The sequence below is a fragment of the Hypoxylon fragiforme genome (assembly GCF_022984875.1).
Source record: "Hypoxylon fragiforme strain CBS 206.31 chromosome Unknown GGS25scaffold_3, whole genome shotgun sequence".
In the NCBI taxonomy this organism is placed as follows: domain Eukaryota; kingdom Fungi; phylum Ascomycota; class Sordariomycetes; order Xylariales; family Hypoxylaceae; genus Hypoxylon; species Hypoxylon fragiforme.
The window spans coordinates 12886-29810 of record NW_026054758.1 but is presented as its reverse complement, the minus strand read 5'-3'; the positions used below and the strand labels follow the sequence as shown (position 1 = coordinate 29810).

Sequence of the window (16925 nt, the reverse complement as noted above, 5' to 3'; positions counted from 1 at the left end):
GCGGGGTTTCTCGTTATAGGCAACAGAACTAAGGGCCCTATATCATGACAACAAGGGAACAATTGACATCGTTAAAATGCATACATGTCAGCTTGGGATGCGCTAGAGATCAGGTGAAATGCTAAGCCTCACTACCAAGACTGCAGTAAGTAGCCCCAAAGACCGAGGTCCTATTCTGGTAACAGCGTGACGTATGATGAGTTAGATCCTAAGTAGGCTTGTACATCTATGTATAATTCGTTGTTTGTGGTTCGAATGTACACATACCTGTGCCGAGCTTAGGGTAGCTACTATTGAAGCCGTGAGTTAGAGGCAAGCGAGTTGTTCCAAACTGAAAGATCATAGGGTGGTTGCTTTGGTGCCTGGCTACTAGGTAAACCGCACAAGCCTATGAGCTGAGCTTTAGCTTACTTAGCGGGAACTGGTTTACAACCCTGTGACATCCTAAACCAAGCCACTACCACGCCCGGGTACTATGGATGGCTCAAATCTCTCCGCACGCAGGTCGCATGGTTGATGGACTTGGTAGGAAGGTAACCTAACCTAGCACATCAGGCCCCTATTATGTAACCTAGTTATTTATGCCTTACGAGGCAAACCAGGAATTTTTGCTACCTTGTCAGCAGTAGATCTTGTGTTTAGCATCAGATCCTGAAATCATCCTATGAGTTGCTGACTAGACACACTTAATTTTGCGAGGAAACCACTCAAGCTTTACCTGGAAGGAGGTGATATTTACCAAGCACCTACCGATGTTAGGGGCAGACATTTGTTTAACCTCCTAGTTCTCCTAGTTCCCCGGATGTTAACTAAAGCCTAACGTTGAAGCACGTGGCTGGGACTTCCGTTCGAATTTCATATTTGTAATTTCAGTCTCAGTCTTGCTATACTTGAACTCGTACTTAAATAGCTTGACTCTCCTCGTGGATCGAGTTCTCCTCTTCTGTACTACCACAACTCTTACTGGGTAAATGGAAACGTAGTGAAACTCTATCAACATCACCTATTTATTGCCTCTTGACCCTTTCCTGATAGATATATTCTACCATCAAGGAAAGAAAAAACCATCATCCAACGGCTTCCAAACTGCAGCAAGTCGTGGGGAGGATTTCCCACTAAACTATCGCCATGTCGTACAAAATCGCCGCCCCCGATGAGTATCTTGCCATCACTGGCATGAATATAAAAAATGTCCTCATAACCAAGTCGGCATGGATCCTCCCATTCCAAAGATGCACTCGATTCTCAGTCCAGCCCCATGACTATTCTATGAACCTTCAAGGTATTTACCCTCAAACCAGAACTACGCCTGGCTTGTTTGTTAACCTGACCGCATAGCAATGACAAAGGAGAAGCTCCAGTTTCTCCTCCCTGTAGTGTTCACTATTGGACCGTATGTACCAATTATGCCAATCCTATGGCTATCCAAGAAGTAATAACGTATTCTTTTAGGGATGTCAATAACCGAGGTGCCAATTCCAAGAATCTTCACGCCCCTAATATAAGCCAATCTACGGATAGCCATATTCACGACGAAGACCGCGGAGATTCTTTGATGAAGTACGCCATGTTGTTGGCCGAGTCCACAGCCCAGAAGAAAGGCTCACAATACCTCGAAAACATCGTCAAAGGCATTATCGAGGGCGAGACAAGGGTTTTGGTTTCTAGCATGACCATGGAAGAAATATTTACGGAGCGAGAGGAGTTCAAGCGTCGTGTCTTCCGCGCCATTCAGGGTGAGCTAGAGCAGTTTGGCCTCAAGATCTACAACGCCAACGTCAAAGAGCTGAAGGACGCGGCCGGCTCCAACTATTTCCAATCTCTCTCTCAGAAGGCACACGAAGGCGCCACCAATCAAGCACGCATCGACGTCGCGGAAGCCCAGCTTCGTGGTAACGTCGGAGAGGCCGAAAGACACGGTCAACAGGAACGATTTATTGCAAAGATGTAAGCCTCTCCTAACTGATTAACGCATTCATCATTCACCCTGCACTTCGGCCTTCTGTGAACTGACTTGCAACTTCTGAAGTAATGCGGAGACGGCTGTTCAAAAGACAGACCGCGACGTGGAGCGCGCGACGGCCGAGGCCAACCTGGCGACACAGAAGACAGTGCTTAGCAGAGATGTTGAGATCTCACGCATTGAAGCAACACGTGCTACAGAGGCGAAAGACGAGGACCTAAAGAAAGAAGTCCAGGTGAAACGCGCAGCAGCCGAACTCGAGCGCCTACGCGCCGTCGATGTAGTTAAAGCAGCCATCACCCGTGAGAGTAAGCAGCAAGCCGCCGACGCCAAGGCATACGAGGTAGCTGCTGAGGCGCGCGCCAACTATGAAAAGAGCAACAAGGCGACAGATGCGAAGGCGTATAACACTAGAACCGAGGCTGAAGCCCAGGCCGATGCTGCAATAAAAAATGCCGAGGCGAATCTAGAATTAAAACTGAAGGAAGCCCAAGGTATAGCTGCCATGGCTGATGCTTATGCTAAAATGAGCCAGGCCTTTGGTGGCCCATCGGGTCTTCTACAGTACAGTAAGTAATTCTCCATTCCAGGTTATTATCTCCACAAGTTGGTTAGGTGCTAATCATTTCCACCGCAGTGATGATCGAAAAGGGAACTTATGTTGAGCTCTCCAAAGCTAATGCTGCAGCCGTTCACGGAATGCAGCCCAAGATCAGTATCTGGAACACAGGCGCCGAGGCCGGGTCGTCCGGAGCGGGAGCCGGTGGACTGGGATCGGGTCAGGATACTGCCTCGACTCTTCGTAATGTAAGTTCTTGCGGCATGTTGGGTTAGTCAAAGTTTATGTGTATGAAAATTAACGATGAATGAAAAACTAGGTTTATCAACTCCTCCCACCACTGATGTCTACGATCAATGAGCAAACCGGCATCACACTGCCCGAGTGGCAGTTTGGTAAAATGCCCCACAATGATAAAGCAAGGAAAGACTATCCAAAGAACAATGGTGGTGGGGTTGTTAATGGGGAATAATGAATTCTATCAATGATGTATTTAAGTTATGTATGTAGCCCTGGAGCTGATTTTTGTGCTACATAACCTTAATAATTGCCATGTGGTTCAAGGTTGTTACACTGCATATACAAGTTGTAGGTAGTAGGTACTCAACTGTACAGGGTAGGTTATTCATGTGGGGTTCTTAGGAGCTTCCCTCCAAATCTGCACCCCAAACCCCCCACATTAGTTAACTAGGTCCTCCAACTTTTTGCCGTCTAAAATTTGCATTTGCGAACCTTCAAGTTCATCGCTCATTGAAAGTCCCTTGCAACAAAGGCTGCATGCGACAAGATTGCAACAAAGTCAATATGCAATCTTTAGTTCAACCGCATGCTTGGGTTGGTCTCAAGTTGCCCTCTGGGCAGATCCGTGTGCTCCAAATCACCCCAAACACGTATGTCAATTAATCCTCTAACTACTGCACACACCGAACACCTACACAGTAGGTACCATGTATCCAAAAAAAAAGTCCGCGCACATAGATGTATAAGTTAACGGTTTCCGCCCCTCAGAACTATTTCTCTTGGGAAATACGGATCTTTCCCAAGTAATCTAATCATCCACCGGCCATTCAACTTGACCTACGAATTACAAGATCAAAGGTCTGGAGAGGATTTTAATCGACTGCGTATCGTGCCCGCCAGCGAGTTATACCATGATATTCTATCGCCTACGACATCGACTACCCCTCTCGGAGGTGAATCTCTCATAACAAACGATAACGAGTACACTGAAAATGCTGTCCAATCTGCGGTCGAATACTCACTCGTTGATCCTGAATCCGGCGCCGTTGTTGCTAAGACCGACCGCGCAGAGCTCAATGCCTCGGCACGGCAAACGCTGAGCACTGAAGAGATTGAGGCCCTCAAGAAGGATGGTACGGATGCAGGTAGAGACTTAATTGCGAAGTTGATGGTGTCACACACTGCCATCGAACAGAAGACGGAGTATTCACTGGCCAAATACAAGCTACTCAAGACGAAAAAGTACATACGAAGGTTCTCTGTGCTGCCCATGGATGTACCCATGCTTGCTCAGTGGCAGCTGGAAGCGAAGGAACCAAGCAAGATTCTGGATATGAGAGAAGAGATGATAGCTTTGCTGGGGTGCTGGGCTAATGTCCATTTTGGTGGAGAGGATCGATGCGAAGACCAAAGTGCCCAAGAACTCGAACCCAACGGCGATAAAGAAGGGGATGTTCAAATGCCCTCAGGTCGATGGCTAGTTGTAGACGATACAGGTGGTCTGCTGGTAGCGGCTATGGCAGAACGAATGGGCTTACTGTACCCACCGGAGAACATCCAGTCTGCAGGAGAAAGTAACCTAGCGTATTCAAAGGTGGCAAAAAGAAAAGCATTGATCAATGAAAATGCCACGTCCAACTCAGATGAGTTGTCACCGAAAATGAGCGGCCCTCAGGGCGACATCAAGGTGGTAGTGGAGGAGCCCGAGATGACTTTAGCATCGCAAGACGACAACAAGACACGATTGGACGACTTGCTCACACCATTGGCGCAATCCAATACGCTTACCGTTATTCACGCTAATCAACAGCCCAACTTGGCCTTGCTTCGTGACTTCGGTTTCGACATTACAAACCCCACACCATCCCCGCACCACCCTCTATCCAGACATCTCATGACAATATCATGGCTGCAGCTCATTGAACCGATGTCAGATCCGACCTACGCTTCAGAAATGCCAAGCATGTCCCCTGAAATGCTTCGTTCATGGAAAGCTAACCGCCGAGGCACCTACCATCGCAAACGACGACGTTGGGCCAGAATTCGACATGTCGTAGATACAACACGGAAGGGGGAGTTTTCTGGGCTAGTTGTTGCGAGCACGATGGATCCCATATCCATTATGCGTTATGCTGTGCCATTACTTGCCGGCGGGGCACCGATTGCTATTTACTCTCAGTCGATCGAGCCCCTGACTGCGTTGGTTGACTGTTATAGCATTGCACGCCGGGGAGCATGGGTGGCGACCCCACCGGAAGAAGCAATAGGCAAAAGTTTGGAAGAGCTAGAACAATGGGCCGGGTGTGAAGAGTTCCCGCTGAACCCATCCCTTGTACTAGCAGCTTCTATCCAAACAAGCCGTGTTCGGAAATGGCAAGTCCTTCCAGGACGAACACACCCTCTGATGACGAGTAAAGGTGGTGCGGAGGGTTATGTCTTTACGGCCTGTAAAGTGAAGCCCGCAGAAGGCAAGGTGGAAGCCAGGGGCAAGGCACGTACCAGGAAGAGGAAGCTTGATGAAACGAAAGAAGAGGGTTCGAGTAAATAATAGATACATGACTACCTAGTATTCACGCTGGTGTCGAGACATGATTTTGTTGCTTTGACTATAACTAATCTCATTCTTCAAGTCATCTGGACTGGAGATAGATATTCCCGCGGGGAGTACTTCATTCGGATTTTATGCATTACAACGCACTCTGCATAAACCTTCTTAGCCGTTCTGTTTTCTCAGCATCTTCGGGATCTCCACCCCAAAATCCTGTATATCTACTGGCCAATGTATCATCTCAGTTACAATGCCTTTCCCATGAACTTTCTCTTTGTGAAACTCAGCCACCACTTGCTCGGCTTTCCATCTCCTTCCTCATCGTAAACTCTCGCTAGTAACCGCGCGGCCAGTTCCTGCCGTACCTGAGACAAATACTGCCGTAATTGCTCGGCATCTTGCCTGTCTCGAGGAGGTTCGTATATCTACGCATGATTAGATCTTCGCTACTCAACAACTAAGCCATACCTTAGGGTTACAAGAGAGCCAAAAAGAGAAGAAACAAAGAAAGTCGGCTGAAACGAACCTGATTCAAGGGGAATCCAGGGTCTCCCGGAATAGCAAAGTTGAGATCGAGGGCGGTGTTCAGAACCTCCTTTGTAGCATCTCTTAAAGAGTGCTGAGGGCGGATCTTGCCGAGACACTCGCTCACAAACAGGATGCCGTAGATTAAGAGGCGGTCGGCCGGGCCCTGAATCTCGAAATTGCGGAAGAATGTATTGGCGCGGAAAAGTGAGATCACTTCGTCTAGAATGTCGTACGATTCCGAGTCCGGGTCTGGGCTTTCATTCGCAGGGAGTGGCGGATTCGACTGTGGGAGCACGTATGCTGGACCACGGGTTTTCGTGCGGAGGGGTAGAAGCGGGAGGTTACCAACGAGGCGTGGGATGTTAGGATCGTTATTAAACATGGAATTGTAGGCCTATTACTTTGCGTTAGCGGACTCCATGTAAACGATTAGTAGCGGACGTTTGAATGTATGTACACACCGGCATCTTGTATGAGGTAGGCGTCGCGAGGTAAGGTAAGTAGCTCGATTATGCTGAAAAAGGATGTCTTGAGAGAGGAGCTCTCGGTATCTTCAATGTTGGGATTTGAGAAGGAGTACCTAGTACTATGTATGGTGTGGGGTACGTTGATTAGGTACCTATGTAGTTGGAGGCTGGACTCTGGAGTCGACATTCAATGTTGTTAGTGCTGGGAAACGTCACTCTCCGCGGGTAAATATCGGTAGCTATTATGTAACTACTAACTACCTAGTTATGCCGTACATGGATTGCTTTGGCGGTGGATCTGAGTGGACTTGGTATTTACGAGCTCCGATTGGCTATAGATGCTTTGGCGGTACCTACCTTCAAACTCGGGAAGTCATTCAAACAGTTGCAGCCTAGCCTTGTCCAAATTAGAACAGACTTTAAAATAAAAAGGTCACCTGAATTCGCGTGACTGTGGTGACGGTACTTTAGTGGATCCAGACTTTGATTACCACGTTTGTGGTGAGATGCATACAAATAAAGAGCCAGAACCCCTCCTAACGCGTATTCCCTTTGTACTGCAGTTCGCTCATCATTCTTCGCCACTCATTGTACCGCCAAGTAACTATTAGGATTGTTGCAACACCCGTCCAACTTCATCTCCACGCCATCAATTCCAAAGTTCCTTTCTTTTATCTCTGTGCGCCTTTGTAGCGCTTTTTGCTATCATTATTCTTTGGCGATTCAGCACGGATGCACAAATTCTTGTACAATTTAGTACTTTAAATATATAACCTGAACTTATTATCTATCTATCTATCGGATCGTCAAGTGTCACTCGCTACTAGTTACCTACCTAGGCAATCATTCCTATCAGTCTTTTGTGGCGCATCCTTCCATTGTCACAGCACCCTGCATTACTCTAGCCTACCTCAAGGATTTCATCGCATCTTAAGCAAGCATCTTTTCACCTAACTGTATGTACATACCTCTATTATCCCACAATGTACAATATTGACTAACACCCTAGCTACTTAAGCAGCATATGCTCTAGATCAAGCAGGCATCACAGGTGTCATAGGTATCACAGGCATCACACACAGTCGTAGTCATGTCCTTTAAGAGATCACGCATGGCAAGTCCTGCTGAGGAGAAGGTGGAGTGCAAGCGACTACGCCGCCTTACTGAATACCGCAAGCCAATCTCGCCCGAAATTGGCTCGTTGTATGACATTCTACATGATCACGCGACAATCCCGCTCTACGTCCTTCCAATTGGCTGGACAGAGCTTCATAAGCAGCTATTGGGGTGTCACTTTGTGCAGCTACCTCCGCAGGCCACGCCAATACCTTCGGGCTCTGTCTCGTCCCGAATACGCCCGCTATCATATCGGGCACCTCGGGAGATTATTGATATGGGTAGAGACATTGACACCATCATGGGTCCGGGCATCATTGCCCTCATGAAGACTCAAGCAGTAAGGAACGTCCTAGAAACTGCATTTCCGGGTCGATTCTCTCCAATGGCATCAGATCTCACCATTTGGTGTGGGGGTAAACAGTATACATGCGCAGTTCGCTGTCAAGCCATGTGGAAGAAAGCCTGTGAATCTGACCTATCGGATCTGCCGACCCTTCATTCCGTTTCTTCGACTTCCACCTACGGTTCAAACGCGTCCGAAAGCTCCTTCGCTAGCAAGTCTGAGAATGGGATCATCAGAGCTCCTTTTGATACACCAGTGCTAGGCTACTTGAATTTAGACTATCTTAACCATGTTAGACGGAAGTGTTACCGGATCCAGCTTTGCCCTGATGGCTCGCCGAACATCCCAATCCAGCAACTCCACCAATTGCGTTCGCGAAAGCTCATCCCTCAAAAGCCCCTGGAAGATCAGTACATTCTTGCCATTGCTCTCGCCATGGCTCAACAGCATGCATATGCAAGCATTTCTACGCAAGAAGGCTTTGCGCCAAAGAACATTCCGGTTCGCATCTTGGTGACATCCGAAGCAGAAGCCACTTTCATCGTCTATTCTTGTGTTGTGCCCATAGCACTATTGACCTTATTTCATGAGCCCGCTCAGACGCCACTTGGTGATTTACGAGTCATAATCCGATATCAGCATGTGCCTGTATGGCCGATTCTAGGCCTCAAAGAGCGCCTTGGACAAGCCCTCGGTAAAGACATCGTTGGCGATTTTGACGAGTTCCACATTAATACTTTCGAAAAGCCCCAATCTGATTCTGATGACGGAAGCGGAGTTCGTGAGAAAGAGATGACTACTGTTTTTAAAGAGCTTGCCAACAGAGAATTAGTAACCCCTATAGTGCCACAAGTCACTTCGCCTAAACATAAGCGAGAAATCCTTTCCGAAGTGTTTAATGCGAGCTTTTCTGAGGATCGTGACTCTCACGATTACCCAAGCGAACTATTAGCAAAACGGAGGTGTCTAGAGGAAGGTAGGATTGGCGTTGTCCGATGATGCAATGTCCCCGACCATCCAACGGAGTCTGCGGGATATACTTCGATGGGTTACTGAAACATGGGCAGGCACACAATGAGCCGGCAACGCGACTATAGGTACTATCGCAGCAGGGCACATCATGATTCTTAACCAGCTCGGCTCCTTCGTGTTCGGGAAAGTCATTAGTTACCCAAGACTCGACTCCAGGCAAATGCAAATGCAACTGCCCAGGTCAATTACAGATGAAGGAGGGCTTTGTTCAACAGCTGTGCAAGATGGATGAGCTTACCAACACCCTATCAAGTGAAATGGTAGTCTGGAATTTATGCAGATATTACTACTGCATGATGATGATCATGACGATACGAAAGGCTTACTGGCTTGGGTTTGATCTGAAGGGGGGATACCCATTGTATTTGAGTTTGCAGTCTGCACTCATTATAATTTCCGAGGTTGTTTTGATATCTAACTATATAGTAGTTCTTCTCTATCAGCATGACGAAGAACTACGAGGTCTCAAAAACATATATGACGCGTCTCGCACAGTCTGTCTGCCTCATGTCTCAAACATTCGGTTCATACAGGTTCCCAATTTTTGGATTTTCCTCAGGCTTGGATGGAGTGTGATGATTATAGATATTGTTACCCCTGATGATAAGATGTGAGTAATAATTTACGGTGTGCATAGCGCCGAGTAGAACTGTATTTGGTTATACAAGAGTTGTGTAGGTTCCAAGGTTGGGAAAACATGTCTTTTGATCCCGACTGTGAATGAGTTGCTGTTGAATTTGTTGCATCACGCCCATAGTTGGAGTTCGTATAAGTACATACCTATCTACCCTAGTAAATAATTACGAAGATGGGGCTTATCGCCTTATAATGGATAAATTTGCAGCCCTCCATCGCCATAAACTTGCTAATTTTAATACTTAGTTATGTACTTGTCATTATACCAGAAGCCCCTATTTCGGTACCTAGGTACCTATGTGGGTATGGAATTTGTTCCAGTCCACTTTATCATCGGTTAAAAGGGGCAGTCGTTTTTTGTAACTGTTAATGACCCCCCTAAAATGATCAATGATAACTGTAAATAAACGACTCAAATGTTATTGATTCGTCACTGGACATTAAACTCCTCAAAGTGAAATCAGGCATCAAGAATTCGGCCAAGGTATCTTTTTCGAAGTATGTTAGCATTACAGACATTGGCGGCCTTAAATGAAGTTGACAGATTGAAAATAATTAAACAACGTGGCCCTCAAGCTATTCAGGAGTGTTTTGACAATTACAGAAGGATATCTGGTGGTCAATAAATATAATGTAGAATATCTCCCGCAACCTGTGCCATACAGAAGCCAGGTTGTAATGTTATCCTTGGAGACAATTCAGATGAGTCTCAATCAGATACCGCGCAAAAGATTATCCACCTAGGTACACTTGTTAGTCGTCATATTTACGGAAATTTTAATTTACCTTGGTGTATCGGCAGTGATGTTTGAGCTGAACATACTTTACCCGCTCATCTATATCTGGAATACAATAGGCCATTTCATATGACACCAATTTAAGGCGCCATTTACTATAGGCCCTAAATCAGGGTTATTATTGAGATAAGACGGCTAATTGCCCTCAAATCATTTCATACATACTAGATAACCTTCCCGCGGCAAGTTCTAGCCTATGAAAGACAGGAGGCAACGACTCAAAATTATGTTACTCGGGTATATAACATGGGCACATCGTAAGAGACTGCCAAAGGCCCCTCCTGAAGATATCAAACCCGCAGTTGATCTACTAGGTACAAAATGAAGGTTATCTATTTGTTACCCTTCACCGGGCTTTCCCAGGCTGCTCTCCGGTTCGGCTGCGCGTCCGTGTCTTTACAACGGCTTGACCCCCTTGTTGAGCCAGGCAAAATTCCTTCAGCACACGTTCATCAGATTGTTGGTGGAAATGCTTTCAACGCGACTATGGAGGGGGATATAGGAGAGAAGGGCACTTGTACGACGTGCGTTTACTCGGAAGACTTTTCCAATTACTGGACGGCAGTTATGTACTTCAGGCATGAGAATGGTTCTTATAAGCGGGTTCCACAGTACCCAAACGCCCAGTTGGGTACAGAGGGCCGTGATGATCGAAACATTAAAGGTGGGATGACGATCTACTATACGCAGAAGGACTTCAGTAGCAACGGTGACCAATTTATCACCGCTTTTCAACCCGTAAGTCATGACGCCTAGGATCTAAGGGTCAAGTAATGAAAACATAAGTTAACTTACGTTTATATGGACCTAGGGGTTCCGCATGACCGTGGGGAGTCCTACGGTGGACAGCTTTGAAGGCGCAAAATCTCAGCCAGGGCTTCGATATACCTGTTTGCAGACACCGCTGACCCGAGGCTACGAGACTCCCGATTTCCCCCGGGAACCTTGTCCTGGCGGCATTATGGCAATACATCACTTTCCTGCGTTCGTAGTGCTCTTCAAGTCAACGAGTCTATCATTTACTAACACTAGGTACATTCAGATGTTGGGACGGGAAGAATCTCGATAGCCCCGATCATCAATCTCATATGTATTCAACCACCAAAGGCGGGTTCGTCGAGGCGGGTGCCTGTCCTGACTCGCACCCTGTCCGGACGCCACAACTTGCGTATGAAACAATGTGGAACACCACGGCATTCAATAACATGTGGCCTCGGGATGGTTCACAGCCTTTTGTCTGGTCCTACATGGACAGTAAAGGGTATGGCACACACGCGGACTACGTTTTCGGCTGGAAAGGAGATTCCTTGCAGCGTGCTATGAATGATACGTGCATGTTTCACGGGTGCGGAAGTCCGGGGGTGCAGGGCGTGCTGAAAACGCAGACTGTAGCAGAGATGAATGCGTGCGCGGTGAGAAATACCGTTACGGAAGATACTGAAGGGTGGCTAGACGCGCTTCCCGGGCAAGGCATGTAGCTAAGGTATATGCTATCACTGTTATAGGGGATAGCCCGATGGGATAGATGCCCACTTACTTATACATTGGGCTTTCAAATTTGACGGATGAGGTCTATAAAGTATCCCTGTTACCTAGGTAGCTACCAGTACATGTAAACTCCTTTCATTATGATGGTTATTGATCAGAGCACAACATTTCATACGCGTACCTACTAGGTAGGTATATGACTGCCTGCCGAAGTTGATCAATCCGAACCCCGCCCCTTTTATGTTGTTTTAACTTCTCTTTCAGCAACGTACCTAATTAGCCAACATAACTATTCGTTAACTCATTTATGTAACACGTCTGAATCTCGGAGCGCCTAGAAACCTCATAGTTAGGAAGGAACTGAAACTCTCAACCCGGGCACATAAGTTACAGTTAAGGTGGAAGTGTCTATTTCGTGCATTAACGAGTATGCAAACGGAGTACGCAGAATGGACTTATAAAGAAATCTATGGTTTTGTTACTGCAGGTGAACAAGTGAATGTTATATATCTATCTAGCTATGTCTACTTAATTATCATTGCATTGAAAAGAGTGTTCCAACGACCATTCTACCAGAGAGGTCTTACCATTCCATATTTAAACCGTGAAAACCCGAGAAGATGACCCAAAAGACTGTATCTAAGGCACGAAAAAGGTAAAGTGAAGGCAGTTGTTCTTGCTGGCCACATCTGGAACTCCAGATCCACCTTTAATGTAAGCCCTCGTAGAGCCAAGTTGCTTATATTCCCAATCCGTTGCAGCCTGGTTGCCAGGACCTTTCCAATTACCCTCGGTGCTTGCAAGGGCCTTTTCGCCATTGGGCTTCTTCTCAACTGCCGCTCCAGGTGCATCCTTTAGAATGTCCTTCTCGAACCCATTCGACACATTGGTTCCATCTGTTGACGCGACAGTGGCTGCGCCATCACACCCTTGCTGGAGCGAGATGTCACCATGGGCGCGTCCATCGTCTGCTGCCTTGACTTGAAATTCGCCCCAGGTAGCCGGTAGTTGGTCTCCCCGCTGGACACGACCCTTGAATTTCAAATCTAGAGGCACGTGGACAGTCTGGTTGGGCCCCAATTCGACGTGCTTCAACGGGTGGTCGAAGTTGGCACCTGCCTCGCCATTGCCATTCCAGTAATTGTCGTAGAAGTAGTAAGTGTTCTTCTTACCCGACTTGTTGGTTAGTTGAATACCAGGGCCAAGCTCATTCACTACCATCAGTGTAGCGGTTCCATTTTCTTCGATTCCATTGGCATCCTTGATCGCGAAATCATCGCTATTCGCCAAACTTAGCATGTTAACTGTGGCTGAATCAACCGATTGGCCCGTGAATGGTTTATTGGGGTCAGGGGCAGCGTTTCCGTCCTATCGCATGTTCAGAACACAAACATAGTTACTAATTTGGGGTTCAGCCTTACACTATAGACAATACGGATATCTTTGCTGCCGTTTCCGGCCTTACTCTGCTCATTGTCTGCCGGATTTCCAGTGTTTGGTCCCCTGAGGATAATTAGTAACAAGCTGGCATATGGCGAGTTACAGAGCAGCCACGACGTACCAAGCACCGACACCAATGTAAGTCCGACCATTTGCGAAAGTCCTTACAAATTCCTCCAGTGGCTGAAATTCCTTCGGGGGGCCGATGCGCTTGACATTACCGTTGCCATCCAAAAACACGTGGCCACGGAGCTGGTTCTTCTTGTCCTGCGGGAGTTTATGATAGGCCTGGTTGCATGCTTGCATAAAGGTTTCGTGACCTTTAAACTTTCCTGGAGGGTCGCCAATCTGCTGGCAGGTCATATTGCCGCCGGCGCCGACAATGTTGCTGATATCGATAAAGTCATTCCCCTGCCAGCCGGCCTTGTTGATTTCACATTGCTCGCCAATGATGTCGTCGTGGACTGCAATGATTGCACCTTTACTACCATCAGGGGCCTCGATGCTGATTTCGCTGTTTGCATTAATCGTCACATCTTTGTCGTTATAGTATCCATGACATTGGAATCTCTGAGGGTGATTAGATCTGTTGTAGATCTTGAGATAATGCATATTTGCTGATTATAACTGCTAGGCACTTGACTGTTGATTATCACTTTGCTTGATTATATGAAGACGCGTTTAAGCCGGAGACATGGGGTATTTTATACTTCGACGCCTGAGGCCCCCGAGGTATACATGTTGCTGCTTGTCTAACATGACAGGCATGAAAAGTACAGCCTGGTATGTCACGATTACTCTGTTGTTAACCGCTGCCAATTGAAAGCTGACCAACACAGCCATACTTACATGAAGCCGAAATTGGCTGTTATCACAAGAAGAACAAGGCCAATTGAAGTCCTACGTCTATAATCAAGCCACCATACACATTATTTCATTGTCACGAGATTTAATATCATGACAACATGGTCATAAGAACGAGGCTACGCCCCGAAGGATTATTTGTGATAACTAAGCTGACCTAACTCGAGATCCAATAAACTAAGTTGTTGGAGAATCTATCAGTTTTATTGAAGATACAAAAGTTCTGGTGATGAGTGATAGATGACGTATATACTCGTCTCTGGGGGCTAGCACACTGTTTTATTCCATTGTGGAAGTTTCTCGTGGCCAACTATGCCCCCCTGGATTGCAAATCCAAGGTAGTATCTTATCTTATGGATACGACATAGCGATGTAAATATTCATATTGATTTAGAATGGCTGTTCTCGAGGCTGAGCTGTAATTCCTTGTCGTATCCTGTCATGTTGCCCTAGGTTGAGTTTGTCCAGATTTGGCAGGTAGCAAGTCTATGACTTATGGATGAAGGAAATCAAGTCAGCCAACAGCTTGACACAATTTCAAATATTTCCTACGGGAATGGCAATAGTTATGTAAGTAGGCAATACCAAGCTCTTCGAGCAACCAAATAGGAAATCCAGTCAACACAATACGTAATATACTGAGGTCAGCACTAGGTCTTTGTTTTTTAGGCGGTAGCCAGGCGTGAAGCGCTACATGAACACCTATCATTTTCGAGTATTAGGTAAGACTATTGAATATTCAATAAATATATTACAGCATTTGGATTGGTTCGTCCTAGGGACGGCACATGTGCGTTTGATTACCTGGTACCTACCACGTAGTTCCTGTTAGCCCAAACGGCGTACGGTTTACGTCAAGCTTTTCATGTCAGCATAAGGTATCCTACGCTCCATCTAAGCCAGATGTAACATGTTTATTCACTTTTGCGATGAAGTTGCTGTGTAGGTACTGAAGAAGTATATATAAAAGCCATATCCTCAGTGTCTTAGCAAGTTAGCAAGCACATGAATCAAACTATCAGACCCCATATACCAAGCTCTTTAGTCCCATCAAATTTAAATCAAAACGGTTATCAAGAAACGTCAAATTCTTTGGGATTGGACCAACACAGGTAGTCCAGAAAATCCCGGTATCCCTGATAAGATCAACCAAGTCCCCTTTGGTGATAAGAGCCCAGTTGCCTCTGTGGTAAATTGGAATGCCTGGGTTCCCCCTGAGCTCAAGGATCGAGCGCCATTCCGGCCTATGGTCCGCGTCCTTCAGAGCACATCGGGCAACGACTGGAATATGATTCAGGATACTAAATACCCCATTATTCTCTTCTTCAATGAACCCGAGCGTGCCGGAATAAGTCCCGAGCAGGCAAGAGATATCTGGTACAAGCAGATGCTGCCCCTAAGGAAGAGCAAGGGAAAGAAGCTTGGTTCGCCCGCGGTTGCCTCTGTATGTCAAGAAAACCCTTCTATTGATGATTAAGCCACGCTAATCATCTTACCAGGATGAGAATGGTCGTAAATGGATCGAGAAGTTTATGTCACTTGTCGCAAGCGAACCACCGGATTTCCTCTGCTTGCACTACTATTCAAAGAACCCTGATGAGGCCATTAAGTACATTCAGGACATGCACAACAAGTGGCCTAAACAAAAAGTTGTAAGTATAACGGCAAACAAAAAGGTCAGTTTATTGCTAACGATATAAAAGATGGTCACTGAGATCGCATGCATCGACCGAGACTATAATGCTGTTGTGGCATTCACTGTCAAGATCTGCAATTGGTTGGACACACAGGAATGGGTATTTGAATATGGACTCTTCGACTTCCAACGCAAGGTTGCCGACGACTTCGTCAGCCCAGCTGCCCAGCTCATGGATGGAGCAGGAAACTTTACAGAATTGGGAAAGATGTACGTCAATCAGCAGCCCATCAAGGCACCCGGAAAGACGGATGTAGCTGTCAATGCATTGAATGTACCGGACAACAACTCAATAGAGACAAAGACTGGGGGGGGCGTAGCACAAGATCCCGGGGCTGCCATCTTTGAAGACCCCGAGGTTTCCGTGAACATCAACGAGGACTTCATTGCTGCCGCTGCTCTCGACCCTGACCAGCAGCAGGCTTTGAACATTCATAATGAGAAGCGGAAGTCAAAGGGTGTTGGCCCCCTTGCGTGGGACAACCAGCTTGCAAAGTATGCCGAAGACTACGCAAAGCACCTAGTGCAGACTGGAAAGCTAGAGCATTCAACGGGTGACCAAAGACCGAATCAGGGCGAGAACCTTGCAGGGTAAGATAATATCTCATTGCAGTTATCGTATAGCAGCATAATACAATCAAGAGACTAACCTAAGCGGTCGTAACCACAGGGCTTCCGACTCGAAGGACACACCCATGGTCATGGCTACAGAGATGTGGATTGGAGAAGAAAAAAACTACCATGGCGAACCTATCGGACAGGGGGATTTTGGTTCATATGGACATTATAGTAAGTAATCCCGGGGCTGCACCGTCTTTTTGTAATGAGGCTAACATATGTTCCATCATCAAGCTCAATGCGTGTGGAAGTCCACTACCAAGATTGGACTGGGGTGGGCTAAGGATGCTAAAGGTGGCGTTTATGTTGTTGGCAGATACTCTCCGCCTGGAAACTTTACTGGACAAAAGCCGTACTGACCATTTTGTTGTATCGTGGCCTTGGTCCTCTCTGGGGAAAACTCGATAAAACGGCAAATCGGGCCTTCTGTCGACGAATTGTCGAATTACAATTATGTGTATTCCTTTCTCTGTTTTTATAGGTTATGTAGACGACACTCGCTCATTTTTTAGTTATGTTATTGGTCAATCATTTAAGTCAAATAAAATCATATAGCACTTGAAATATAACTATTCTTGAAACTCCAT

At 46.5% G+C, this 16925-nt stretch overlaps 8 protein-coding genes across 8 annotated transcripts; 6 read left to right on the top strand and 2 right to left on the bottom strand.

Moving 5' to 3' along the window:
* Positions 1–501: 501 nt before the first annotated feature.
* GGS25DRAFT_155509 (uncharacterized protein) lies at positions 502–3193 on the top strand. The gene is made up of 7 exons (XM_049256448.1): positions 502–979; positions 1054–1282; positions 1339–1393; positions 1453–1947; positions 2030–2532; positions 2601–2770; positions 2842–3193. Exons 2-7 carry the CDS (start codon positions 1129–1131, stop codon positions 2992–2994), a joined length of 1530 nt encoding a protein of 509 aa, XP_049118396.1. The 5' UTR covers positions 502–979; positions 1054–1128; the 3' UTR covers positions 2995–3193.
* Position 3194: 1 nt separating this feature from the next.
* Positions 3195–5433, top strand: GGS25DRAFT_155430 (Gcd10p family-domain-containing protein). Its single transcript, XM_049256446.1, has 2 exons — positions 3195–3412; positions 3531–5433. Exons 1-2 carry the CDS (start codon positions 3300–3302, stop codon positions 5308–5310), a joined length of 1893 nt encoding a protein of 630 aa, XP_049118395.1. The 5' UTR covers positions 3195–3299; the 3' UTR covers positions 5311–5433.
* GGS25DRAFT_155435 (ARP2/3 complex 21 kDa subunit) lies at positions 5433–6438 on the bottom strand. Its single transcript, XM_049256447.1, has 3 exons — positions 6300–6438; positions 5837–6232; positions 5433–5735 (listed from the first exon to the last, which is right to left on the bottom strand). Exons 1-3 carry the CDS (start codon positions 6303–6305, stop codon positions 5556–5558), a joined length of 582 nt encoding a protein of 193 aa, XP_049118394.1. The 5' UTR covers positions 6306–6438; the 3' UTR covers positions 5433–5555.
* A 691-nt stretch (positions 6439–7129) lies between these two features.
* On the top strand, positions 7130–8878 carry GGS25DRAFT_155414 (uncharacterized protein). Its single transcript, XM_049256444.1, has 2 exons — positions 7130–7261; positions 7315–8878. Exon 2 carries the CDS (start codon positions 7396–7398, stop codon positions 8764–8766), a length of 1371 nt encoding a protein of 456 aa, XP_049118393.1. The 5' UTR covers positions 7130–7261; positions 7315–7395; the 3' UTR covers positions 8767–8878.
* On the top strand, positions 8879–9496 carry GGS25DRAFT_155415 (uncharacterized protein). The gene has a single exon (XM_049256445.1). The coding sequence runs from the start codon at positions 8991–8993 to the stop codon at positions 9411–9413; it is 423 nt and encodes a 140-aa protein (XP_049118392.1). The 5' UTR covers positions 8879–8990; the 3' UTR covers positions 9414–9496.
* A 1057-nt stretch (positions 9497–10553) lies between these two features.
* Positions 10554–11710, top strand: GGS25DRAFT_513179 (uncharacterized protein; the record flags this gene model as incomplete). The annotated part of the gene is made up of 3 exons (XM_049262856.1): positions 10554–10970; positions 11044–11216; positions 11275–11710. 3 exons carry the CDS (start codon positions 10554–10556, stop codon positions 11708–11710), a joined length of 1026 nt encoding a protein of 341 aa, XP_049118391.1.
* A 492-nt stretch (positions 11711–12202) lies between these two features.
* Positions 12203–14216, bottom strand: GGS25DRAFT_479041 (uncharacterized protein). The gene is made up of 3 exons (XM_049259994.1): positions 13282–14216; positions 13142–13223; positions 12203–13088 (listed from the first exon to the last, which is right to left on the bottom strand). The coding sequence occupies exons 1-3, from the start codon at positions 13770–13772 to the stop codon at positions 12360–12362; spliced, it is 1302 nt and encodes a 433-aa protein (XP_049118390.1). The 5' UTR covers positions 13773–14216; the 3' UTR covers positions 12203–12359.
* A 611-nt stretch (positions 14217–14827) lies between these two features.
* On the top strand, positions 14828–16924 carry GGS25DRAFT_479039 (glycoside hydrolase family 128 protein). Its single transcript, XM_049259993.1, has 5 exons — positions 14828–15468; positions 15524–15676; positions 15728–16311; positions 16391–16509; positions 16573–16924. Exons 1-5 carry the CDS (start codon positions 15271–15273, stop codon positions 16695–16697), a joined length of 1179 nt encoding a protein of 392 aa, XP_049118389.1. The 5' UTR covers positions 14828–15270; the 3' UTR covers positions 16698–16924.
* Position 16925: the final 1 nt, after the last annotated feature.